This window comes from Leucoraja erinacea, chromosome 4 (assembly GCF_028641065.1).
Source record: "Leucoraja erinacea ecotype New England chromosome 4, Leri_hhj_1, whole genome shotgun sequence".
Classification (NCBI taxonomy): domain Eukaryota; kingdom Metazoa; phylum Chordata; class Chondrichthyes; order Rajiformes; family Rajidae; genus Leucoraja; species Leucoraja erinaceus.
The window spans coordinates 38,443,876-38,465,406 of record NC_073380.1 but is presented as its reverse complement, the minus strand read 5'-3'; the positions used below and the strand labels follow the sequence as shown (position 1 = coordinate 38,465,406).

General features: G+C 40.1%; 1 protein-coding gene across 1 annotated transcript in view; it reads left to right on the top strand.

Annotated features, from left to right (window-relative positions):
* The first annotated feature begins 6,976 nt into the window (after positions 1-6,976).
* Positions 6,977-21,531, top strand: part of LOC129696043 (lipoxygenase homology domain-containing protein 1-like) — a 185,140-nt gene continuing 170,585 nt past the window's right edge. Inside the window, exons 1-3 of the mRNA XM_055633450.1 lie at positions 6,977-7,449; positions 10,199-10,235; positions 20,418-21,077. Of these exons, the coding sequence (XP_055489425.1) occupies positions 20,436-21,077 (642 nt within the window). The 5' untranslated portion in view covers positions 6,977-7,449; positions 10,199-10,235; positions 20,418-20,435. The remainder of the gene's footprint in view (positions 7,450-10,198; positions 10,236-20,417; positions 21,078-21,531) is intronic.

Here is a 21,531-nt window from a genome sequence, read left to right as displayed (position 1 = left end):
CGTTGAAATGTATTTCCTCTGATCAGCTTGACCAGTACACAGTATGTTACTTGCTCTCAACACCGATTGGACAGCAGCAGTTCTGAGTGAGTTATTCTTCCTGAAGCAGACAGTCTCTGCTGGACCTTTTCAGCAGCGCAGTGGTGTTCACGCTCCACGTCAGGTCCTCCTCAATATGGATTCCCAGGAAGCGGAAATCCACCACCCTCTCTACACAGTCCCCTCTGATAGTCAATTGAAGCAGACTTGGCCATGGTTATTATTTTATATATCTTGCTGTGCAGTAAACTGTAAAGAACTTCAGAAATAATTTACTTCAATACTTTTTGTTCAATCAGTGTTATTCAGTTAATGTTTTTGTGCAAGCACGACAGATTCTTAAATCATTTTATTCTTTTGTGCTTTTTAGTTGATGTACCAAATATATATTTCATCTCATTATAAATGGGGGAAAAAAGCCTGTATTTTTATTCAGGACTCAGATATGAGCAGACACGTAAAATAATTACAACAATTTTTCTAAAGGATGGTCAAATGTCATACAAGGCATTTCATGAACAATACCAATTAATTGATTATCTTGTGATCCAATTTAATGTGATAAAAATTTCAGGAGTGCAACAAACCAGAATTGATAACATTCATCTCAACCTGCCATGTATTTTCCATTGCTCTAAGGTGAACTAGCAAATTTACATTCTTGCATGTCAAATAAGCAATGTGATAAAATCCTGTATGCATGCTTCCAAATGAATGTAAGAATACATCATAGTCAGAATTACCTTTTTAGAGGTATACAGTTCCAGCAGAGCAGAAATTTAAAAAAAAAATCAAAATGATGATTGTGATGTGAAGTCAGGTTGTATTCCCAATATTTCAATGACCTTCAGGGGTTAACAAACAGTATATTATTCAATAATTATCTTCTTTTTAAACAAAGGCATTTTAAAAAGCATGGTGAAGGGGTTTCTTGGCATTTAAGCATGATTTATTAAGGATATCTCTGAACTGCTTCTTTCAAAACAGAACCATGAATGTACACCATCTTGTAATAATAAGCAGTTGCCTCATAGAATTTATCACGTAAATGCAAAACATTTATATCATTTCTGTGCCAATATATATATTTGTGCTTCTAACAATTTCCTATTCAACATCAACTACGTTCTGCTGAATGAAAATGTTGTTTTATGAAATTGCTGATAAGATTTTTGATTATATTATAATTGAATACAAAAAAAATAACTTTCTTGCAGTTCCAGTATAAGTTCTTCTTTCTCACCCACCCTCCCAAGTTTACGTTTCTTTACTCTATCTCTCACTCTCGCAGTTTGATTCCATTTCCAATTCATTCCCTCCCTCTCTGAGTAGTTTGTATTTATGTCTTTCTCTATCATTTAGCATTCGCTCACTCTGCCTCTAACTGATGAAACTCTTAAACATGCATTTTCCATCCCTTAGTTTGTGCTTAATTCTATCTCATTACATTGTGTTTGCCTTTCCTCTCCCTCGCTTTGTATTTCTCTCTATTTCTCTGGTGAGATGATTTTTGCTCACTTCAGAAATTTCACCTTTACAAACTGTAAGGAACAGGTACATTCTGGATAGCTGGCTGAGCGGCAAGATTTAGATGAGGTGCGGACACAAGGAACTGCAGATGCTGGTTTACAAAAAAAGAGCACAAGGTGCTGGAGTAACTCAGCTGGTCAGGCAACATCTCTGAAGAACATGGTTAGGTGTTATTTTGATGTATGGGGGAAATAGAGCTTAATTTACCTACCTTATGGACTCCACGTGGGATTCCCTGGTACCACACTGGAGAAATGCCATTGAATGATGCTGCTAACCTTAGATCTTGCTCATTTCATTGTGGATTTAGGCCTGTGGATTAGGAGGCAATGGGGAAAGTAAGTAATTATTTTTAAACAGTTCTTGAATCTTACCAAATGATTGTGGTTTAAAATGGGACTATTTTAAACAATAACAAAATATTTTTAGATATTTAAAAAAATATTAAAATTGTAATGTTTATAAATGTGCCTGGACTGTTCCACCCGAGGCCTAGTCATCTTTTTTACTTATATCTGAGAAGACTATCTGGTTGGTGTGGGCGTTGGCTTGAAGGGCCTGTTCCCACGCTGTATGACTCGATGACAAAAAAGATGCAAATGCTGGAATCTGACAAGGTGGGGAATCAATTGTAGAACTAGAAAGAGGGATGGCGGAAAGAAGGGAACATGAACAGGGAGGGAAGAAAATTGAGGGATTCAGAGCAGGGGGGGGGGGGGGGGGGTCGGGTGATGAGCAAATGGAGGAGGAGGAAGAGGGGAAGGCACAGGATGACATGGCCGGGTGAGTCGAAAGAAAGGTGGGTTAATGAGAAGGATGGAGGGGAATTTACCTGAAATTGGGAAATGCCATTGAGTTGTAAGCTACCCAAACGACTATAAGGTGCTGTTGTTTGAGTTTACATGTGACCTCACTCTGGGAGTGGAGGAGGCTGAGGATAGAAAGCTGTGGGAATAAGAAGAGGAACTGGAGTGGATAGCAACCCACAGCTCCAGCTACCCCTGGAGGACAGAGTGCAAGTATTTGGCAAAGCAGTTGTGTAGTCTGTGCTTGGGCTCACCGATCTAGAGGAGGCCACATCTAGAACACAGAGTACAATAGATGAGGTTGAAAGAAGTGCATGCTAATCTCTGTCTCAGATGAAAGGACGCTTTGGTCCCTAAACAGAGGTGAGGGATGTGGTGTAGGGTCAGGTTTTTGCACCTCCTATGATTGCTGGGTAAGGTATAAACCTAATGGGAGCATTGAATTCATGCTTATCTGTTTAGGATAGAATTTGTTTGTTTAGCATTTTATATATATTATTGGTCAATTTTGATAGCTTGACAGTTGAGGGCACCCTGAGACAAAATGTGTCAAGAATTTTATTCACACAACTCCAAAACAAACAGTGCTGTGCCACTGAGAATTGAGTTTATCCAGAACAGGCCACATTTCTGGCAGCCTTGGCACCCTTTGGGAAATACGTCTCCCTGTTTTCGGAATGATTTTCTTTTTTACCTATCTTCCAACATAATTAACATCATCACTAATGCAACACAAAATTTATATGCAGCGATTTTTTTAAATTCCCACTGTTAAAGAAATGACAGTTCTTGCTAATTCAAATCACAACTGGACTTTACTAACTTAATTCCACTGAAAAAGGCTATTACAAAAGCCAAACTCTATTCTTTGTCCAAATACAGCATTACACCTCAGCCTGGATTGCTAATTTGCCCATGAGGACAGGGTCACAGTCACTCTCAATGTCTTAGCTTCAGAATCATTGCAGGTTTCTGCCGATGAACTGCTTCACATCTCTGTTTTTGTATAGTGCTGCATTATAAAAGTCATCCAAATTCCGTACTCTTTTTCTATTTTTCTTCAGGGCACAGAAACACACGAAGGAGATGCAGGCATTTGTTTGCCATTTATAGACTGCACTCACATTCTCACGGATAATTTCCTGTAGGGAGCGCCCGTCTGTGCCCTGGAAGAATTTCTTTGGACTGTAATGTACGTGCCTTCAGCTTGCACTGTTCTCACTAGCCTGTCCATTTCAGTTGCTGGGAACACTCTCACAGCTCCCTCCCATTACTGCAGCATCAATTAACTCAAGAGCAACGCACTGCTGTAACTCGAAGAGTATTGCGTGCACTGTTGTATGTCCCTTTAAAAGCTGGCTGCAAAAATCACAACTTCTGTGTTACATTATAGCATCCGTGGGATCTTGCAATGTTGGTTTTGGTGCAGCGATAGGTGAGGAATCCCCACAATGCGATTCTGACAACCTCCCAATTGAAGTTCTCACTTTTCATCTTACTTTCGCAATCATTGCTCGGGCAGGTCTGATTTAACATTATAAAGATGGCACAAAACAATTTCTTGGTCATCATCTCGTTAAGGAAACAAAATGCCTTTATTGCACGTGTTATTGTCAGTGTTGGGGCTGGTGATAGCTTGCGTGACAAGAATTCTCCTAGTCTATCTCTACTCTCCAGATCTGTGATTTCTTAGCAAATAACAGGCATTATCCAGCGTGTAATATTTTTCTATGGCAATTTGCTAACAAAAACATGAGAGATCAGCCTTCTGCTCTGTTTCCGGTGGCTGCTTGCTGTGATTTATCTGAAATCCCGAGAACAGCTTATCAGCCAAGTTAGAGGAATGCAGGCTAGTGCCTACCTGTTTACTCTCGGTACCGGGACCTATTGTTCTGTCATGTGCCCTAAATGATTGTGGACAGTTGACCTTGGCCGGTAAACTGTGATGATTTTACAAGAAGAAAATTGCTTGTAAGACAGTACATTACAGGCCCAGGCACTACTTATAATTTTTATTTTTAATGTTCAGTCGAAATCTGATTGAATTATTTTAGATTACTAGGGCCATGGTTGATAATAGCTGATTTATTGCAGGGTTACCAAGTTTGCCAAATGTATTCAAATAGAAATCATTGATATTAAACTCCAGGTATTGGCTTACTTAATTTCTGGTACCAGGTTCGAGGGAAACATGCAATGTTGAGCCTGCTCAGATTTCCTGGGTGATCGAGAGACAGAGAGAGAGAGACAGACAGAGAGAGACAGGAGAGGGGGAGAGAGTATTTGATTGGGAGAGGTTGGGTTGCCATGAATTTATGCTGCAGATTAAATTGTCTGGTTGATAGGATAAAGCACATCTAGGCCCAGCAGACCCTCAGCATAGGAGCACTGCAAGGCTGCATACTCTCCCCTCTCCTTTACTCTCTCTACACCAACGACTGCACATCCACAGATTTATCTGTCAAGCTTCTCAAGTTTGTGGATGACACAACCCTGATTGACTGATCCAGGATCAGGGAGGAATCTGTCTACAGACAGGAAGTGACACAGTTGGTGTCCTGGTAACTTTGTAACAACCTGTAGCTCAATGCTCTTAAGACAGTGGAGTTGATAGTACACTTTAGGAGAGCTCTCACTCCCCTCCCCCCACTCACCATCAACAACACCAGTCACATCTGTGGAATCTTTTAAGTTCCAGGGAACCATCATCTCCAAGGACCTTAAATGGGGAGGGCCACCATCAACTCCACAGTCATAAAGGAAACACAATCTGCCACAGGCAATGATGGTCCAATTCTATACGGCCATCGTGCAGTTTGTCCTCACCTTATCCATCATGGTCTGATTTGGCTCAACCACCAAGCACGACATCCAGAGGCTGCAGCGAATTGTTCGATCAGCTGAGAAGGTTGTTGGCTGCAACCTTCCCCCCCAAAGGAACTGTATTAACGAACTGTACACTGCAAGGGCCAGGAAGTGAGCGGGTAAGATCATCTCTGACCCCTCTCACCCAGGCCACAAACTCTGAAGCACTTCCTTTTGGAAGGCAACTCCGGACTGTCAAAGCTGCCACAGTCAGACATAAAAGCAGCTTTTTTTTCCATGAGCCGTAGCTCGATTCAATTTGCCCCATTTGCCTGCGTCTGTTCACATTCAGATTCAGATTCAGATTCAATTTTAATTGTCATTGTCAGTGTACAGTACAGAGACAACGAAATGCATTTAGCATCTCCCTGGAAGAGCGACATAGCAAACGATTTGAATAAATAATAATAAGTGTCCGGGGGGGGGGTGGTGATTGGCAGTCACCGAGGTACGTTGTTGAGTAGAGTGACAGCCGCCAGAAAGAAGCTGTTCCTCGACCTGCTGGTTCGGCAACGGAGAGACCTGTAGCGCCTCCCGGATGGTAGGAGGGTAAACAGTCCATGGTTGGGGTGAGAGCAGTCCTTGGCGATGCTGAGCGCCCTCCGCAGACAGCGCTTGCTTTGGACAGACTCAATGGAGGGGAGCGAGGAACCGGTGATGCGTTGGGCAATTTTCACCACCCTCTGCAATGCCTTCCGGTCGGAGACAGAGCCCTTCACATGTTTAAACTATAATGTTTTATTCTTAATGTTTTAATGTTTGTATTTTATTCTTAATTGTTTACTGTATGTCGTGTTAATTGCAAGCGGAGCACCAAGGCAAATTCCTTGTATGTGTACATACTTGGCCAATAAACTTATTAATTCATTCATTCATAATGTCAGTAAGAGAGAACACAAAAGCAGGGATGTAAAAGTTTTGCAATGCCTGGCTGGTCAAGCTGTGCTTGCGAAGAGAGAGAAAAATAAGATCCAATGTTACAGATGGATGACCTACTGCCCCGTTTTGGTAGAAGTAGAGAAAGCAAATTACATCAAGTTGCAGAATTTGATGTAAAAAAAAAATTCTACAAGAAGCTCATGAAGTAAGTGAGCTGAGAAGGTGATGGGCAAGCCACATCTGCTGGATGAATTGAAGTTTATCAAAGATTACCCAATAGGAGATCAGCCAAAACTGCTGAGTTACCATTTCAAGCATAGAGCACGGAATAGGCCCAACTCGGACATGTCAACCATCTAAGTTTGCCCCGTTTGCATGCATTTGTTCCATATCCCTCTAAACCTTTCTATCCATGTACCTGTCCAAGTATCTCCTAAATGTTGTTACAGTACCTGTCTCAATTACCTCCTCTGGCAGCTCGGTACATATATCCACCATTCTGAATGAAAATTTGTCCTTTAAATCTTTCCCCTCCCACCTTAAACGGATGTCCTCTGGATCTCGATTCCTCCACCCTGGTGAAAAGCTTCTGTAAATTCACCAACTCTTATTCCCCTCATGATTTTATACAGCTTTATAAGATCACCTCTCAGCCTCAGGTGCTCCAAGGAATTAAGTTTCAGCTGCAAGAACTCATGAGGAACACAGAATCTGAACGTTTGATTCCTTCACCAAAGTGCTACTCATTCATATGTTCCAATTTCTACCCTGTTATTTTGTCCTTCAACTATCTTTCACATCATTTTCAAAGAATATCGACTGCCATTTCTTCCTACCACTGTACTGACTTTCCACCCATTGCCCTTCCCACCTTTGGTTACTTGGACTAATTTGCTTCTTTCTTCTGAAACTGGTTATTCCTTCCACAGATGTTGCCGTTTAACTGGCAGACTTCTTCCAGCATTTTTGTTTTAATTTCTTGCCTGGGATTCCAGCATTTACTTGTTCTCCAGTAGCCAAATCCAAGTGCAGTCACTGTTTGCAAATGTGGTAGCCATTGAACTGCTTGCTCGCTCGGCTGCGTTGCGGGGAAGTTGAAAGCTTCAAGGCGTTGAAATCTCTCTCTTTCTCGAGGAGGAAATCCCCCGCCGGGGCGGCCCTCCCTCGCGCGGACATTGTGAAGTCACCGGAGAGACAATGGGCCGGGCAGGGCGTGACACGGGCTCCAGCGCCCGCTCCGGGGTTCAGTTCTCCTCAGCGGTCGCCGGGAGATGCACCGAGAATACAGGCAGTGTGCCGGGGCACTCGACTCTCACGCCTAATTACTATGGTGAGTCCATCGAGTGCATGGGGCTGCTACAACACCCTAGCTCCAACTCCAAGAAACCGACCAAGACATGCAACCAAACTAAATAAATAAATGCACACAATTACTATTTATGGTGCCGTACAAATATACAAATTGTATATTAATATAAACACACAGATTTCTAGTTAGGCATATATAGCGCACGTAACTGATCAAAATTTTGAAAGAGATACTCGGGTACTGGGTTGATTTGCATCAACCAATGCCTTTTTCAGGTCTTAGATGCCGTGATGGAAGTTGTACAATTCAAGTTTTATCCTTTCCAAAGACGTTCTTGACCAAACGTCCTTTAGATTTCCATAAATATCCAATAATTTATTCATAAAGCTAAAAACGGATATGTTTCGTGCATGTTCTGCAGATCAGTGCAATACAAGTGTGTGCACATCTCCTGCAAGAAAACTTGCCTCAAAACTGTGAATACTTTAGTTATTAAAATTATCCATGACATATATACGACCTAGCAAAGTAAGGAGGCCATATGGCGTGCAACACCTTTTACTGGAGGCCTTCTTGAAGTAATACTCTGTAATCCCGATTAGTAAACAAAATGTCTGGAAGCAGATTACAATTATAAGAGTAACTCAACATCTGCTGTTCAGACCAACCGCATCTCCCTTACAGGCATTAGAGACATTCATTTAATTCAAATATCTAGAGATGCTGCTTGATATGCTGAGTTATTCCAGTACTTTGTGTCCTTTTGCTTATTATCCAGCATCTGAAAAAAAAAAAATTCAATTAATGTGTTCTGGATTTCTTAAAATTTATATCAAGAATAAATTATTTTTGGAATTAACTGGCAATGTGCTGGACAGAAACATCCAAAATTAAATTAACTTCCAAAGCAAATCAAACTGCTAGTGGATGTTATAGAGGCAGGTACAATGGTGAAGTTTAAAAACAAACATTTAGATAGGTACATGGATAGGAAAGGTTTAGAGGGATATGGGCCAAGTGCAGGTGAATGGGACTAGCTCAATTTTAAAATGAGTCGCATGTGCAAGTTGGGCTCAAGGCCCTGTTTCTATGATGTATGACTCTATGACTAACAAGCTGTCAGTTTGCATTCCTGAAATTCTTCTGTTATCAGTGTTATGTGCATTACTAAAAAAATGCCTGAAAAGCATGTATATGATGGGGTGGAGTAACGATTCAAACACGTTGCGGTAGTCCAATTAACTTGCAAAATCACAAATGTTTGAAAAAAAATGTTAATATCTCTACTAAAATATATATAAATGTATTAACAATTTTAGATTGTGGTATTTTAGAACACGACTTAAGAATTAGCTGCTGGGATTAGTTTGAATCTGGATTAAGCAAATTGATTCTGTCTCTTCTTCAACTGTGGAGCTTTAAATAAGTCTAAGAGCACTCACGAAATAACACAAAGCAGTCAGTGGAAGATATGAAGATTCAGTAATAGAGTAGAAAATGAGCTAAAAAATAATGGCTTCTTAGTGCGTGGTGATTGCATTGTTATATTAGGTAAGTAGCTACATGTAAAATAGAAACAATGACTAAAACTGAATTTCTGGAACTATAGATGGAAAACATGATGTGTGGATGGAATATGGATGAATGTTATTAGTAGCATCTGTAATGTTTTATTTTGTTTAACAATAACAGTTTTTATATTGTATGGTCATGCTACTCATTTATAGTGTTATGTTTATCTAATTACCAACAATCTGTAAAGTCCTGAATTATAAATCATTCATAAAAGTAGTTCTATTAATTTCTGCGTTGTAATTTCAAAGTAAATTTGTTTTCTTTTTCTTAGTCAGTGCTCGCATGAGAAATTTGTGTACAAACTGCATCAAGCAGTCCTTTATACCCACTAGCAACACCTTACACTTTGTAATACTTTATACAATTTAGTTATTAAAAGCTTCCGTATGTAGATTTATATATTTTTCATTTCTGCATGGTCCATAATGAGTAAAGGGCAGTATTACTCTTCTATATAATATTTACAAATTGTAAACAACTTTTTTGCTAATTATGGATTTTTGATTTTTGGAAATAACCTAATTTTAAAATGACTGGCAGTCAGGCTGAGATGGCATTTTTGAGTGCCCTGCTGTAATTTCAGGCTTTGCGGCTGGGCACCTAATTTACATAGACAGATTGTCACAGCTACACTAGCAGCACACCTTCAGACTCTTGTGAGGTTGAACATCTAATGCCTCCATCTCAGTGGGTTTCTGAACCCGATCCAAGGCATATCCTTCTTGGTCTCTTCCGTATGGAGGAAGATCAATGGCTTTATTTGTGAGTGCCCAGATTAGCAGTATCTCCTAGTGTAGCAATTTACTGCTGTCGTTTCTCCACCTACTCTATTTACATTAAAAGGGGCAAATGGAGTAGGTTCTAACCAGCACAAACAAATTAGAGCCAATTAATCTTCGTTGTTATCACCATTATATCGCATGGCTGGTGAGAAATGTACGTCGTCATTGTTCGCACATGTAGGGAAATGCATTTCTTCCTGTTTATTATTAAATTAATTGCCAAGAAGATCATTCAGAACAAGCTTTGGCAAAATGTTAGTGAGAGAGTGCTATGGAAAATTATTTGTATTATATTTTTAAATTTTCAAATGATGATTTCCCCTTTAGGAAAATGTTATTCTAAATATTGTTGATTATTTTAGTTCAGGATGACAGCGAGTTATCTCAATATTATAACTTTTCTTCCTCTGTAGGTATTTGAAGGCACTTAAATAATTGGTCATAGACCAGGTATGTAGAGTTTCTGTAATAATGGACATTTTGTATCATAGAAACATAGAGGTGATTTTATTTGATCCCAATGGCTGCCGTGAACCTCCATTTGTTGATTTAGGTCCATTGTCAAGGTACGTGAAGCCATAGTTGTGAACCTGGGTTTTAGGATGGACAGTGACTTTAAATTAGATCGCCAAATATGCGCGGTGGTTAAGTCCAGCTTCTTTCACCTAAGGAAGCTGGCGAAGGTGAAGCCCATTCTCGAGCGGCAGCATTTTGAGACAGTAATCCATGCCTTTATTACATCTAGGCTGGATTACTGTAACGCGCTCTATTTTGGAGTTGCTCGTTCTTCACTGGCTCGTCTCCAGTTGGTTCAGAATGCTGCTGCTCGCCTTTTAACAGGGACTCGAAAGAGGGAGCACATATCGCCAATTCTGGCCTCCCTCCACTGGCTCCCGGTGCACTTTCGAGTTCATTTTAAGATACTGTTATTTGTTTTTAAATCTCTGAATGGGCTCGCCCCGCCTTACCTCTCTGAGCTGCTCCACCCATACACTCCTGCCCGGTCCCTCAGGTCAGCTGGTCAGCTGCTCCTGGAGGTACCGAGGTCTAGTCGGAGGCTCAGAGGGGATAGAGCCTTCTCTGTTGCTGCTCCGGCACTCTGGAACACCCTGCCGTTGCACATCAGACAGGCCCCCTCACTGTCCATCTTCAAATCCAGTGTTAAAACACATTTGTACTCCCTGGCTTTTGACCGTGCCTGAGACTTTGCTTCTGTTTTTGGTGTTTTTGATGTTTCTTTATTTTACATGTCTTTTCCTACTATTTCTTTTGATTGTTATTTTTGGTGTGTATTAACTTTTTTTTGTCAATGATTAGTGATGTACAGCACTTTGTTGCAACTATGTTTGTTTTTAAAGTGCTCTATAAATAAAATTATTATTATTATTTTGTTATTAAATAGAAACATAGAAAATAGGTGCAGGAGTAGGCCATTCGGCCCTTCGAGCCTGCACCGCCATTCAATATGATCATGGCTGATCATCCAACTCAGTATCCTGTACCTGCCTTCTCTCCATACCCCCAGATCCCTTTGGCCACAAGGGTCACATCTAACTCCCTCTTAAATATAGCCAATAAACTGGCCTCAACTACCTTCTGTGGCAGATAATTCCAGAGATTCACCACTCTCTGTGTGAAAAATGTTTTCCTCATCTCGGTCCTAAAAGATTTCCCCTTTATCCTTAAACTGTGACCCCTTGTTCTGGACTTCCCCAACATCGGGAACAATCTTCCTGCATCTAGCCTGTCCAACCCCTTAAGAATTTTGTAAGTTTCTATAAGATCCCCCCTCAATCTTCTAAATTCTAGCGAGTACAAACCGAGTGTATCCAGTCTTTCTTCATAAGACAGTCCTGACATCCCAGGAATCAGTCTGGTGAACCTTCTCAGTACTCCCTCTATGGCAAGAATGTATTTCCTCAGATTAGGAGACCAAAACTGTACGCAATACTCCAGGTGTGGTCTCACTAAGACCCAATACAACTGCAGTAGAACCTCCCTGCTCCTATACTCAAATCCATTTGCTATGAATGCTAACATACCATTCGCCTTCTTCACTGCCTGCTGCACCTGCATGCCTACTTTTAATGACTGGTGTACCATGACACCCAGGTCTCGTTGCATCTCCCCCTTTCCTAATCGGCCACCATTCAGATAATAGTCTACTTTCCTATTTTTGCCACCAAAGTGGATAACCTCACATTTATCCACATTATACTGCATCTGCCATGCATTTGCCCACTCACCCAGCCTATCCAAGTCACCTTGCAGCCTCCTAGCATCCTCCACAAAGCTAACACTGCCCCCCAGCTTTGTGTCATCCGCAAACTTGGAGATGTTGCATTCAATTCCCTCGTCCAAATCATTAATATATATCGTAAATAGCTGGGATCCCAGCACTGAGCCTTGCGGTACCCCACTAGTCACTGCCTGCCATTGTGAAAAAGACCCGTTTACTCCTACTCTTTGCTTCCTGTTTGCCAGCCAGTTCCCTATCCACATCAATACTAAACCCCCAATACCATGTGCTTTAAGTTTGTATACTAATCTCTTATGTGGGACCTTGTCGAAAGCCTTCTGAAAGTCCAGATATAACACATCCACTGGTTCTCCCTTATCCACTCTACTAGTTACATCCTCGAAAAATTCTATAAGATTCGTCAGACATGATTTACCTTTCATAAAACCATGCTGACTTTGTCCAATGATTTCACCACTTTCCAAATGTGCTGCTATCCCATCTTTAATAACTGATTCTAGCAGTTTCCCCACTACCGACGTTAGACTAACTGGTCTGTAATTCCCCGTTTTCTCTCTCCCTCCCTTGTTAAAAAGTGGGGGGATCATGATTTACATAATCTGTTAAAAGCTTTGTTTTGCATTATGCCTTAAACACAAAACAAATTCTTGGGTTTCCTCTGAAGCAAAAGCACATGGTACGATTAAGGGAAGGTCCGATTACCTTCAAAGAGTTAATTGTCATATGTACTGACAACAGTGACAGTGACATTCATACCTGCAGCAGTGTACCAGGCCTGTAAATGTAATACACAGATAATATATAATAATCAAAAATAGTACTGGTGCAAAACCAAAATCCATAGTGCAACCAAAGACGCAGTCCATGGATGATCATAGTTGCTGAGGTTAGTGTTACGCAGTGCTCAAGAGGCTGATGGTTGCTGGAAAAAAGCTATTCCTCATAGTCACGGCTCATGCACCTTCTTTGCAATAGTACATGTGCATGTGGTCAGGGTGGTGTGGGTTCTCTATGATATTGTCTGCCTTTTTGAGGGAGCCCCTTCTATAGATCCCATCGATAGTGGGGAGGTCAGTACCTGTGATGGACTGGGCAGTTTCTACCACTCTTTGTAATCTCCTTCAGTCCAGGCCATTTGAGTTATTGCACCAGGCTGTGATGCAATCAGTCAGTGCTCTCTACTGTACACCTGTAGAAGTTCGACATATTGAATCTCCACAATCTTCTAGGGAAGTAGAGATGTTGATGAGCTTTCTTTGTGATTGCATCAATGTGTTGGGCCCAGGACAGATCTTCAGAAATATGCACACCTAGGAACTTAAAGCAGTTGATCATCTCCATTGATGTCAAAGCTTTAGTTAGAGACTGCAACAAAGGAGTTAGTTATTTACCTCACATGGTCCTTGCTGCACACCAGCCTTCTTCCATCCATTCATATTAATATTTTCACATTTAGGTTTGTCCCTTTCTAGCATCCCCTTAAATGTGAGTCTGTTCAAATGTTCCTTGTGATAGTGGATTGCACACTCTGGAAAGAATTTAAAACTTAATTATAAAAAATAAATAAAAACTGATGTTTAAAATCTGAAATTAAAATGTAAAATGCTACAGACATTCAGCAAGTCCGGCAGCTTTTATGGAGTTAGTGCTTCAGGCCAATTACTGTTTTACAGAATTAGTTCTGTTGTAAAGTCATTGAGCTGAATAATTTATTCTTCATTGGTCAATCTTATACACATGGCCCCTAATTCCAGTTTCCTTAGAATCTTAAAGATATATTTCCAAGTCACTGCTTCATTTTTCTCTAGCCACGAGAAGAGAGCTTCATTCAATTATAGACGAGCTAGCCTTACGTCGGTAGTGTGGAATATGCTTGAGTCGATTATTAAAGATGTTTCATTCAATTATAGACCAGTTAACCTTACATCGGTAGTGGGGGAGATGCTTGAGTCGATTATTAAAGATGTAATAGCAGCGCATTTGGAAAGCACCGACAGGGTCGGCAAAGTCAGCATGGATTTATGAAGGGGAAATAATGCTTGGAATTTGTTGAGGATTTAACAAGTAGAATGGATAAGGGAGAGCCAGTGGATGTGATGTATCTGGACTTTCAGAAATTAGTGCACATTATATTGGTGGTAGGGTATTGACGGATAGAGAACTGGTTGGCAGACAGAAAGCAAAGAGTAGGAATGAATGGGCTCTTTTCAGAATGGCAGGCAGTGACTAGTGGGGTGCCACAAGGCTCAGTGCTGGTACCCCAGTTATTAATTACAATATATTAACGATTTAGACAAGTGTATTAAATGTAACATCTCCAAGTTTGTGGATGACACAAAGCTGGGTGGCAGTGTGAACTGCGAGGAGGATGCTACTCTGAGGCTGCAGGGAGACTTGGATAGGTTGGGTGAGTGGGCAGATGCATGGCAGATGCAATATAATGTGGATAAATGTGAGGTTATCCTCTTTGGTGGCAAGAACAAGAAGGCAGATTATTATCTGAATGGTGTCAGATTAAGAAAAGGGGAGGTGCAACAAGACCTTGGTGGCCTTGTACATCAGTCACTGAAAGTAAACATGCAGGTCAGCAGGCAGTGAAGAAAGCCTTCATTGCGAAGGGATTGAGTTTTGGACCAAGGAGGTCTTATTGCAGTTGCCCTGGTGAGACCACACCTGGAGTTTTGCGTGCAATTTTGGTCCTAATTTCAGGAAGGACGTTATTGCTATAGGTTCACCTGGCGGGACTGACATACGATGAAAGAATGGGCTTGTATTCACTGGAATTTAGAAGGGTGAGAGGGGATCTTATAGAAACATTTTAAATTCTTAAAGGATTGAACAGGCTAGATGCAGGAACAATGTTCCCAATGTTGGGGGAGTCTAGAACCAGGGGTCACAGTTTAAGAATAAGGATTAGGCCATTTGGGACTGAGACACGTTTTTACCCAGAGAGTTGTGAATCTGTGGAATTCTCTGCCACAGAAGGCAGTGGAGGCCAATTCGCTGGATGTTTTCAAGAGAGAGTTAAGCCCCTGTCCCACTGTACGAGGTAATTCAAGAGCTCTCCCGAGTTTAGAAAAAAATCAAACTCGTGGTAAGTACGTAGAATGTATGTAGCGGTTAAGTCGGAGCTCGGGACGTCTCTTAACGGCTCGGAACGCTAATGCAGGTACTTGGGAAACAAGGTGAAGTTTTTTCTTTTTTTCACTTAAATTTTTATTGATTTTTCAGAGATATATATAAAACAGTGCAGCACTATCATCATAAATAAAACAAAATAAGAAAAGCAACAATCAAAATTTAAAAAAAAAGTAGATAGGAGGAAAAAAAGAAGTAAATAACTTAAAAATTGGAATAAGACCGTGTGGTTCACTTACCAAATTAAAAAAAAAAGTTACATTGTTATCTGGAGATATTTCAATATTCACACAAACATGCCATCTAGTTCTATATAACATAATCTTCTCATATCTAGCTCGACATTTATCTAGTTGGTGTCATGGCTCAAATAAACGGTCCATTTTTCCCAGATCTTCTCAAATGAATTCTCCTTGACTCTCAAGGAATATGTCAATTTCTCCATAATAAAGATGTCTCGCACAATTTCTAACCACTGTTCCTGTTTTGGACTTTTTTCATGAAGCCACTGCCTGGTAATGGCCTTCTTACTTGCTGCAAGCAAAACTTTAATCACATGTGTATCTTCTATTTTTTTATAATATCTTTAATATGCCCCAGATACATCACAGGGCAGGTATTTGGGATTTTGTAACCCAAGATATTTTTAACAACTGCATTAATATTTTCCCAGTATGACCTTATCTTTACACAGTTCCAGAAAATATGTGAGTGGTCTGCCTCCATACTCCTACACAGCCTCCAACTGTGTTGTTGACAGCAAGTTGTCTGCTTTTTATTTTGGGTGTTATAAAAAGCGAGATAGATTCTTCCAGCAAAATTCTCTCCATACTTGTGAGCTTGTGGATGAACATTGTGTTTCACACATTTGATACCATTCTTCTTCGGTTATTTGAATCTTTAATTCTGCTTCCCATTTTGATTTTATGTAGAGTGTTGATTCTCCCCCGCTTCCCACCAGAGCTTGGTAGAAAGCAGAGATGACCCGAGACACCTTCTGTTCATATGCATCTACAATCACCTTGATCACATTATTTGAAGTTTCATCTAGTTCTGGCCTTATCTCTTTTGTAATGTAGTCTCTTAATTGCAAGTATCTAAAAAAACCTTTGTTTTCGAGACCATACTTTGACTTTAAATCTTGGAAGCTCATAAACTCTCCATTTTCTGAAACTGTATACATTGCCTTTATGCCGTTTTGTGCCCATTCTTTGAATCTTGAATCATACATCCCTGGCTTAAACTTTGAGTCATATGCGAACCACTTCAATGCGTGAACCCCTCTTTTTAATTTGTATTTTTCCACTATAACATTCCATATTTCTAACATAAATGCTACTATTGGATCCATAGCATGTCTCAATGCCCCTCTCAGATATTTGTCTCCCACCAAAATCTGGGTCTGGTAACCCTGTATCTCCCTTTCCATTTCTTTCCATCAAGATTCATAATCAGGTTTACACCGACAAGCCAGAGATCTGAGTTGAGCTGCATAAAAGTATTTCCTCAGATTTGGTAAAGCCATTCCACCCTTGCTTTTCAGTAGTTGGTGTTGTTAGTTTTATTCCTGGTTTTTTGCTATTCCAAATTAATCTAGAGATCATCTTATCCCAGGCTATGAATTTGTCTCGGGGAACATTAATTTGGAGAGATTGGAATAAATATAGTAGTTTAGGTAGGATATTCATTTTTTACCGTTTGTAGTCTGGCACTGAAGTCTAGAGGAAGGGTCGACCACCTTTCAACATCCTTTTTGATATTTTCTTCAATTTTGTTATAATTAGTTTCAAATAAATTGGAAAGTGTTTTGGTTATAGTTACACCAAGATACTGCATCGATTTTGAATTCCATTTCAGATTATATACGTCTCTGATTTGTTGGGATGGAGAATAATTGAATGAAAGAATTTGTATTTTTGTTATATTCAGTTTATACCCTGAGTAGTATCCATATGTTTCAAATGGGTTCATTAGATTTGAGAGATATATATCTGGTCATGCAAGAAAAATAATGATATCATCAGTGAAAAGACCAATGATATGTTCTTTCCCCCCTATTTTGACCCTCCTGCAGGTCTTCTCTCTACCTTATTGCTTGTGCTAAGTGTTCAATATACAAAATGAAGAGAGTAGGAGAAAGACAGCACCCTTGTCGTGCCCCTCTCTAACTGGATCCTTTTTGATATGTTTCCATTCACCTTAATCCTAGCTGTAGGCTCCTGATATATTGTTTTAATACACCGAATTGCATCTTCATTGAAACCAAATCTCCTTAATACTTCATATAAAAATACTCAACTAACACTATCAAAGGCTTTTTCTGCATCTAAACTGAACAGGATCATATTTGTATCCTTTTTTTGAGCATTATCCACAATGTGGAGGGTTCTTCTAATATTATCCTGTGTTTGACGCCCCTAATAAATCCAGTTTGGTCTTCATTAATCAGATCTGGTACAAAAGTCCCGAGTCTTTTGCAAATGATTGATGTAAATAGTTTGTAGTCTACATTTAAAATTGAGATCGGCCTGAAATTTTTACATTGCTCTTTGTCTTTGCCTTCCTTTGGTAAAATGGTAATAATTGCTTCCTTCAATGATGGGGGAGCACTGCCCTCTTTAAGGGTCCAGTTAAAGCAAGACAGGAGCAGAGGTGTTAGCTCTTTCTTAAAGGCCTTGTACCATTCTGGTGGAAACCCATCACTGCCTGGTGATTTACTAGCCTTAAGTCTACTGATTGCAGCTTCCAGCTCCTTAACCGTAAATTGTGACGTAATGGTATTATTTTGTGTCTCACCAAGTGAGTTAAGAAAACTTCACATTGTCCTTTCGTCAGCTGATGGTGGTTTAGAATAGAGTTTCTTATAGTATTCTTCAAATATTCTTTCTATCTCATTTGGCTCATGTGATAATTGATTGGTTTTAGGATCTCTTATTTTATGAATTGTATTAGAGGCCTGCTGTTTACGCAGGCATTTGGCCAGGAATCTAGTTACTTTTGGACCTGCTTCATAATAGGTCTGCTTTACGAATCTTGCCCTTTTTTCCATATCTCCCCTGAGGATCTCATCTATCTCCCCCCCCCCTTATTTCCTTAATCTGTTTTAGTACCAACTGATCCTGTGTGTTTTTATGTTTTTTCTCTAATTCTTTCAATTTTTCTACTTTATGTTCATACGTAGCTAGCCCGGCCTTTTTTTGTGATGATGTCAGGGCGATCAGCTTTCCACGTATAACTGCCTTCATAGCATCCCACAGTGTTACAGGATCCACATCCCCGTTATCATTCTCTTCTATGTACCTTTTTATCTCTCCGCTTATTTGTTCAACATTTGCCTTATTATTCAAAATACCCACATTGAGCCTCCAAACAGTATTTCTTTTTCTATTATTCAGGCGTACTGTCAAACGGATCGCACTGTGATCAGATACATCTGCCACCCCGATTTTACACTCTGTGATCCTGTGGCTTTCACCCGTATTCATTAAAAAGTAGTCAATCCTGGAGTAGACTGATGAGGTACTGAATAGTGTGTGTAATCCCTTTCTAAAGGGTGAAGTTCTCTCCAAACATCAATTAGGCCCATTTCCTGCACTGATGATGTGTTAATAAACATAGTCAGATGCATCTTGGTTTTTTTTAGGCTTGTTGTATCCAAATTATGATTCATGACCACTTTGAAGTCCCCTCCAATATCAAAATACCTTCAGACTCTAAAGCAATAATGTCAAGCAGAGTTTTGAAAAAACATTTGGTACTTTCTGGGGGGGGCATATACATTGATCAGTGTCACAACTTTGTTTTCCAGCTTTCCTTTAACTAATACATATCTTCCCTCTTTGTCCCTGACTTCTTTATGGCATTCGAATTGGACTGCATTTGTGATAAGGATAGCCACTCCCCTCTTTTGGCTAGTTTTATAGGAACTATAAAATGCATTTCTAAAGCCAAAGAGTTTTTAATTTCTCATATTCTTGTTGAGGCAGGTGGGTTTCTTGTAAAAATAGTACCTGAGCCTTTTCTTTTTTCAGTTTAGCCAGGACCTTGCTCCTTTTAACTGGATTATTCATCCCATTTACATTGAGTGACACCAATTTGATAGTATTACGTGACATTTAATTTACCTAATCCTGTCTTACATTCATAAATCTCCAGATAACTTGGAACTGTGCAGGTCTGAACATCTGGACAACATGTGCCAAATAAAGAAAATGGAAAAAAAAAAGGAAAAACAGTTGAATTCCAAGTAAAGGTGATTCCTTGCCACCCTGAGTCCCTGTTGGCAGGTATAGGGGAAACCTCCTCCCAGAGGGCCCCTCACTAGAGGTGAAACACTCCATTTCACGCATCCTAGTATCGTCCAACGTCATCCGATAGCATTCTTTTCAAGTCCAAAATAAGTCATAATAGAATAAAAACTAGTTGGATGGGGTCAGCTCAGACTCCTGTAGTCGCTCTCTTGCTATCTCACTCCCATCTTCGCTCCTCTTTCCAACTCTCTGCCATGTCATAGCCTGGAGAAGATGCTCCATCTCTGGGTCCACTGTTTTTTCAACAGTGCGGAGAGTGTCCACGAGAGTCCCTGAGTACCTACGAATGGCTATTACTGTAATTCTCCGAGTTCGAATCAGGGAAACTCGGGAGAACTCGTGAATTACCTCATACAGGGTCTTTAGATTTAGCCCTTGGGGCTATAGGAATCAAGGGATATGGAGAAAAAGCAGGAATGGGGTACTGATTTTGGATGATCAGCTGTGATCATATTGCATGGCGGTACTGGCTCGCAGAGCTGAATGGCCAAATCCTGCACCTATTTTCTATGTTTCTATTCCTTTTCTTGATACAGAATTAATTTTTACATGATCTCTTCATTGCTGCAAATTTTAAAAATAGTTTTTTTGTACATCAGTGCCTCTATTGCTTAGTAATCCCCAAGTTGCTTATATACAAACCATGCTGCAGTTGACAGTAGTGCCGTGAGGATACTTTGTTAAATGTGGAGTTTGAAGATGATGTTCTTTTGCAAGGTTCTTGGAATGTAATGTAATTTGCAACCATCACTTGTAATGGTTCCTATTATCTTATGTGAAATTTTGGATTTAATGCAATACAAGACAAATTGGTATCACCTGTTAAAGCAATTGTTTTATTTCAAAATGTATATGCATTACTGAAGAAGAATGTGATGTTTTGTGGTAAATATTTCACACATGGATTTATTTTTTATTTTTTAGTGCATTGTTTAACTGAAGATGGCTGATCACCTGTCTTTACGGCAGTCACAAGAAAAGACACGTGCCTCAAAAACTGATCAAACTATATATTCACATCATTTCCTAATTCCAAATGCTGTTACGTCAAAAAAGATTTATTTTTATAAAAGTGGAGACCCAATGTTTTCTGGAATTAGGATGGCTATCAACCGTCGTACCTTTAAGACATTTGATTCTTTATTAGATGATTTGTCTAACAAGATTCCATTGCCATTTGGAGTACGAAGGATTACCACGCCCCGCGGTGGTAATAGTGTGAGAAGTCTTTCAGATCTTAAAGATGGACAATCTTACATTTGCTCTGACCAAAGAAAAGTGAAGCCAATTAACCTTGAGATGGCTAAGAGGAAACAACATCCCTGGTTTATTAGCAAATCATTTCATAGAGATCCGTCTACAGAACAGTCCAGAATTAAAGTTTCCAAAACATTTTATGAGGATTCACCACAATCCACAGGAATTCCAAAGAAACTTATCATTTTCAAAAATGGCGATCCTAATTTCAGACGTAATCTAGTTATGAACAAGCAAACCGTGGGAACCTTTGATGTACTACTAAATTCTATTACTGAGCTAATGAGTTTTAATGTGGTACAACTATACAGTACAGATGGGAAAAAGGTAAGTTCCTCCACATTGATAAAGATCTAAAGTAATAATTTGATGGTACTTTGAGTTTGCCGATTGACCTAAAGTAACCAATTTTTATCATAATAATTAAATACGGACATATTCCCTTTGGTGATACAGGTGCACAACCTTTTATCCGAAAGCCTTGGGACCAGACACTTGTCGGATTTCGGACATTTTCGGATTTCAGAATGGAAGATTTTTAGCGTAGATTAGGTAGGTAGCGCGGGCGGCTTGAAAAGTCTGGAGCAGCTGCCTCCTCCCGGGTGACCGGGAGACTCATTGCATAAATGTTTGTCAGTTAGTTTGGAGGGATTTTATGTGGTGGTGGTGAAGTCGGGGTGAAGGGGGAAACTTTAATTCTTAGTCCCCTACCTGGTCGGCGACTCCCAACCTCGCGGAGCTGGGGGCTCCGTCCGGCCGCGGGCGGCGCCGGTTGGAGCTC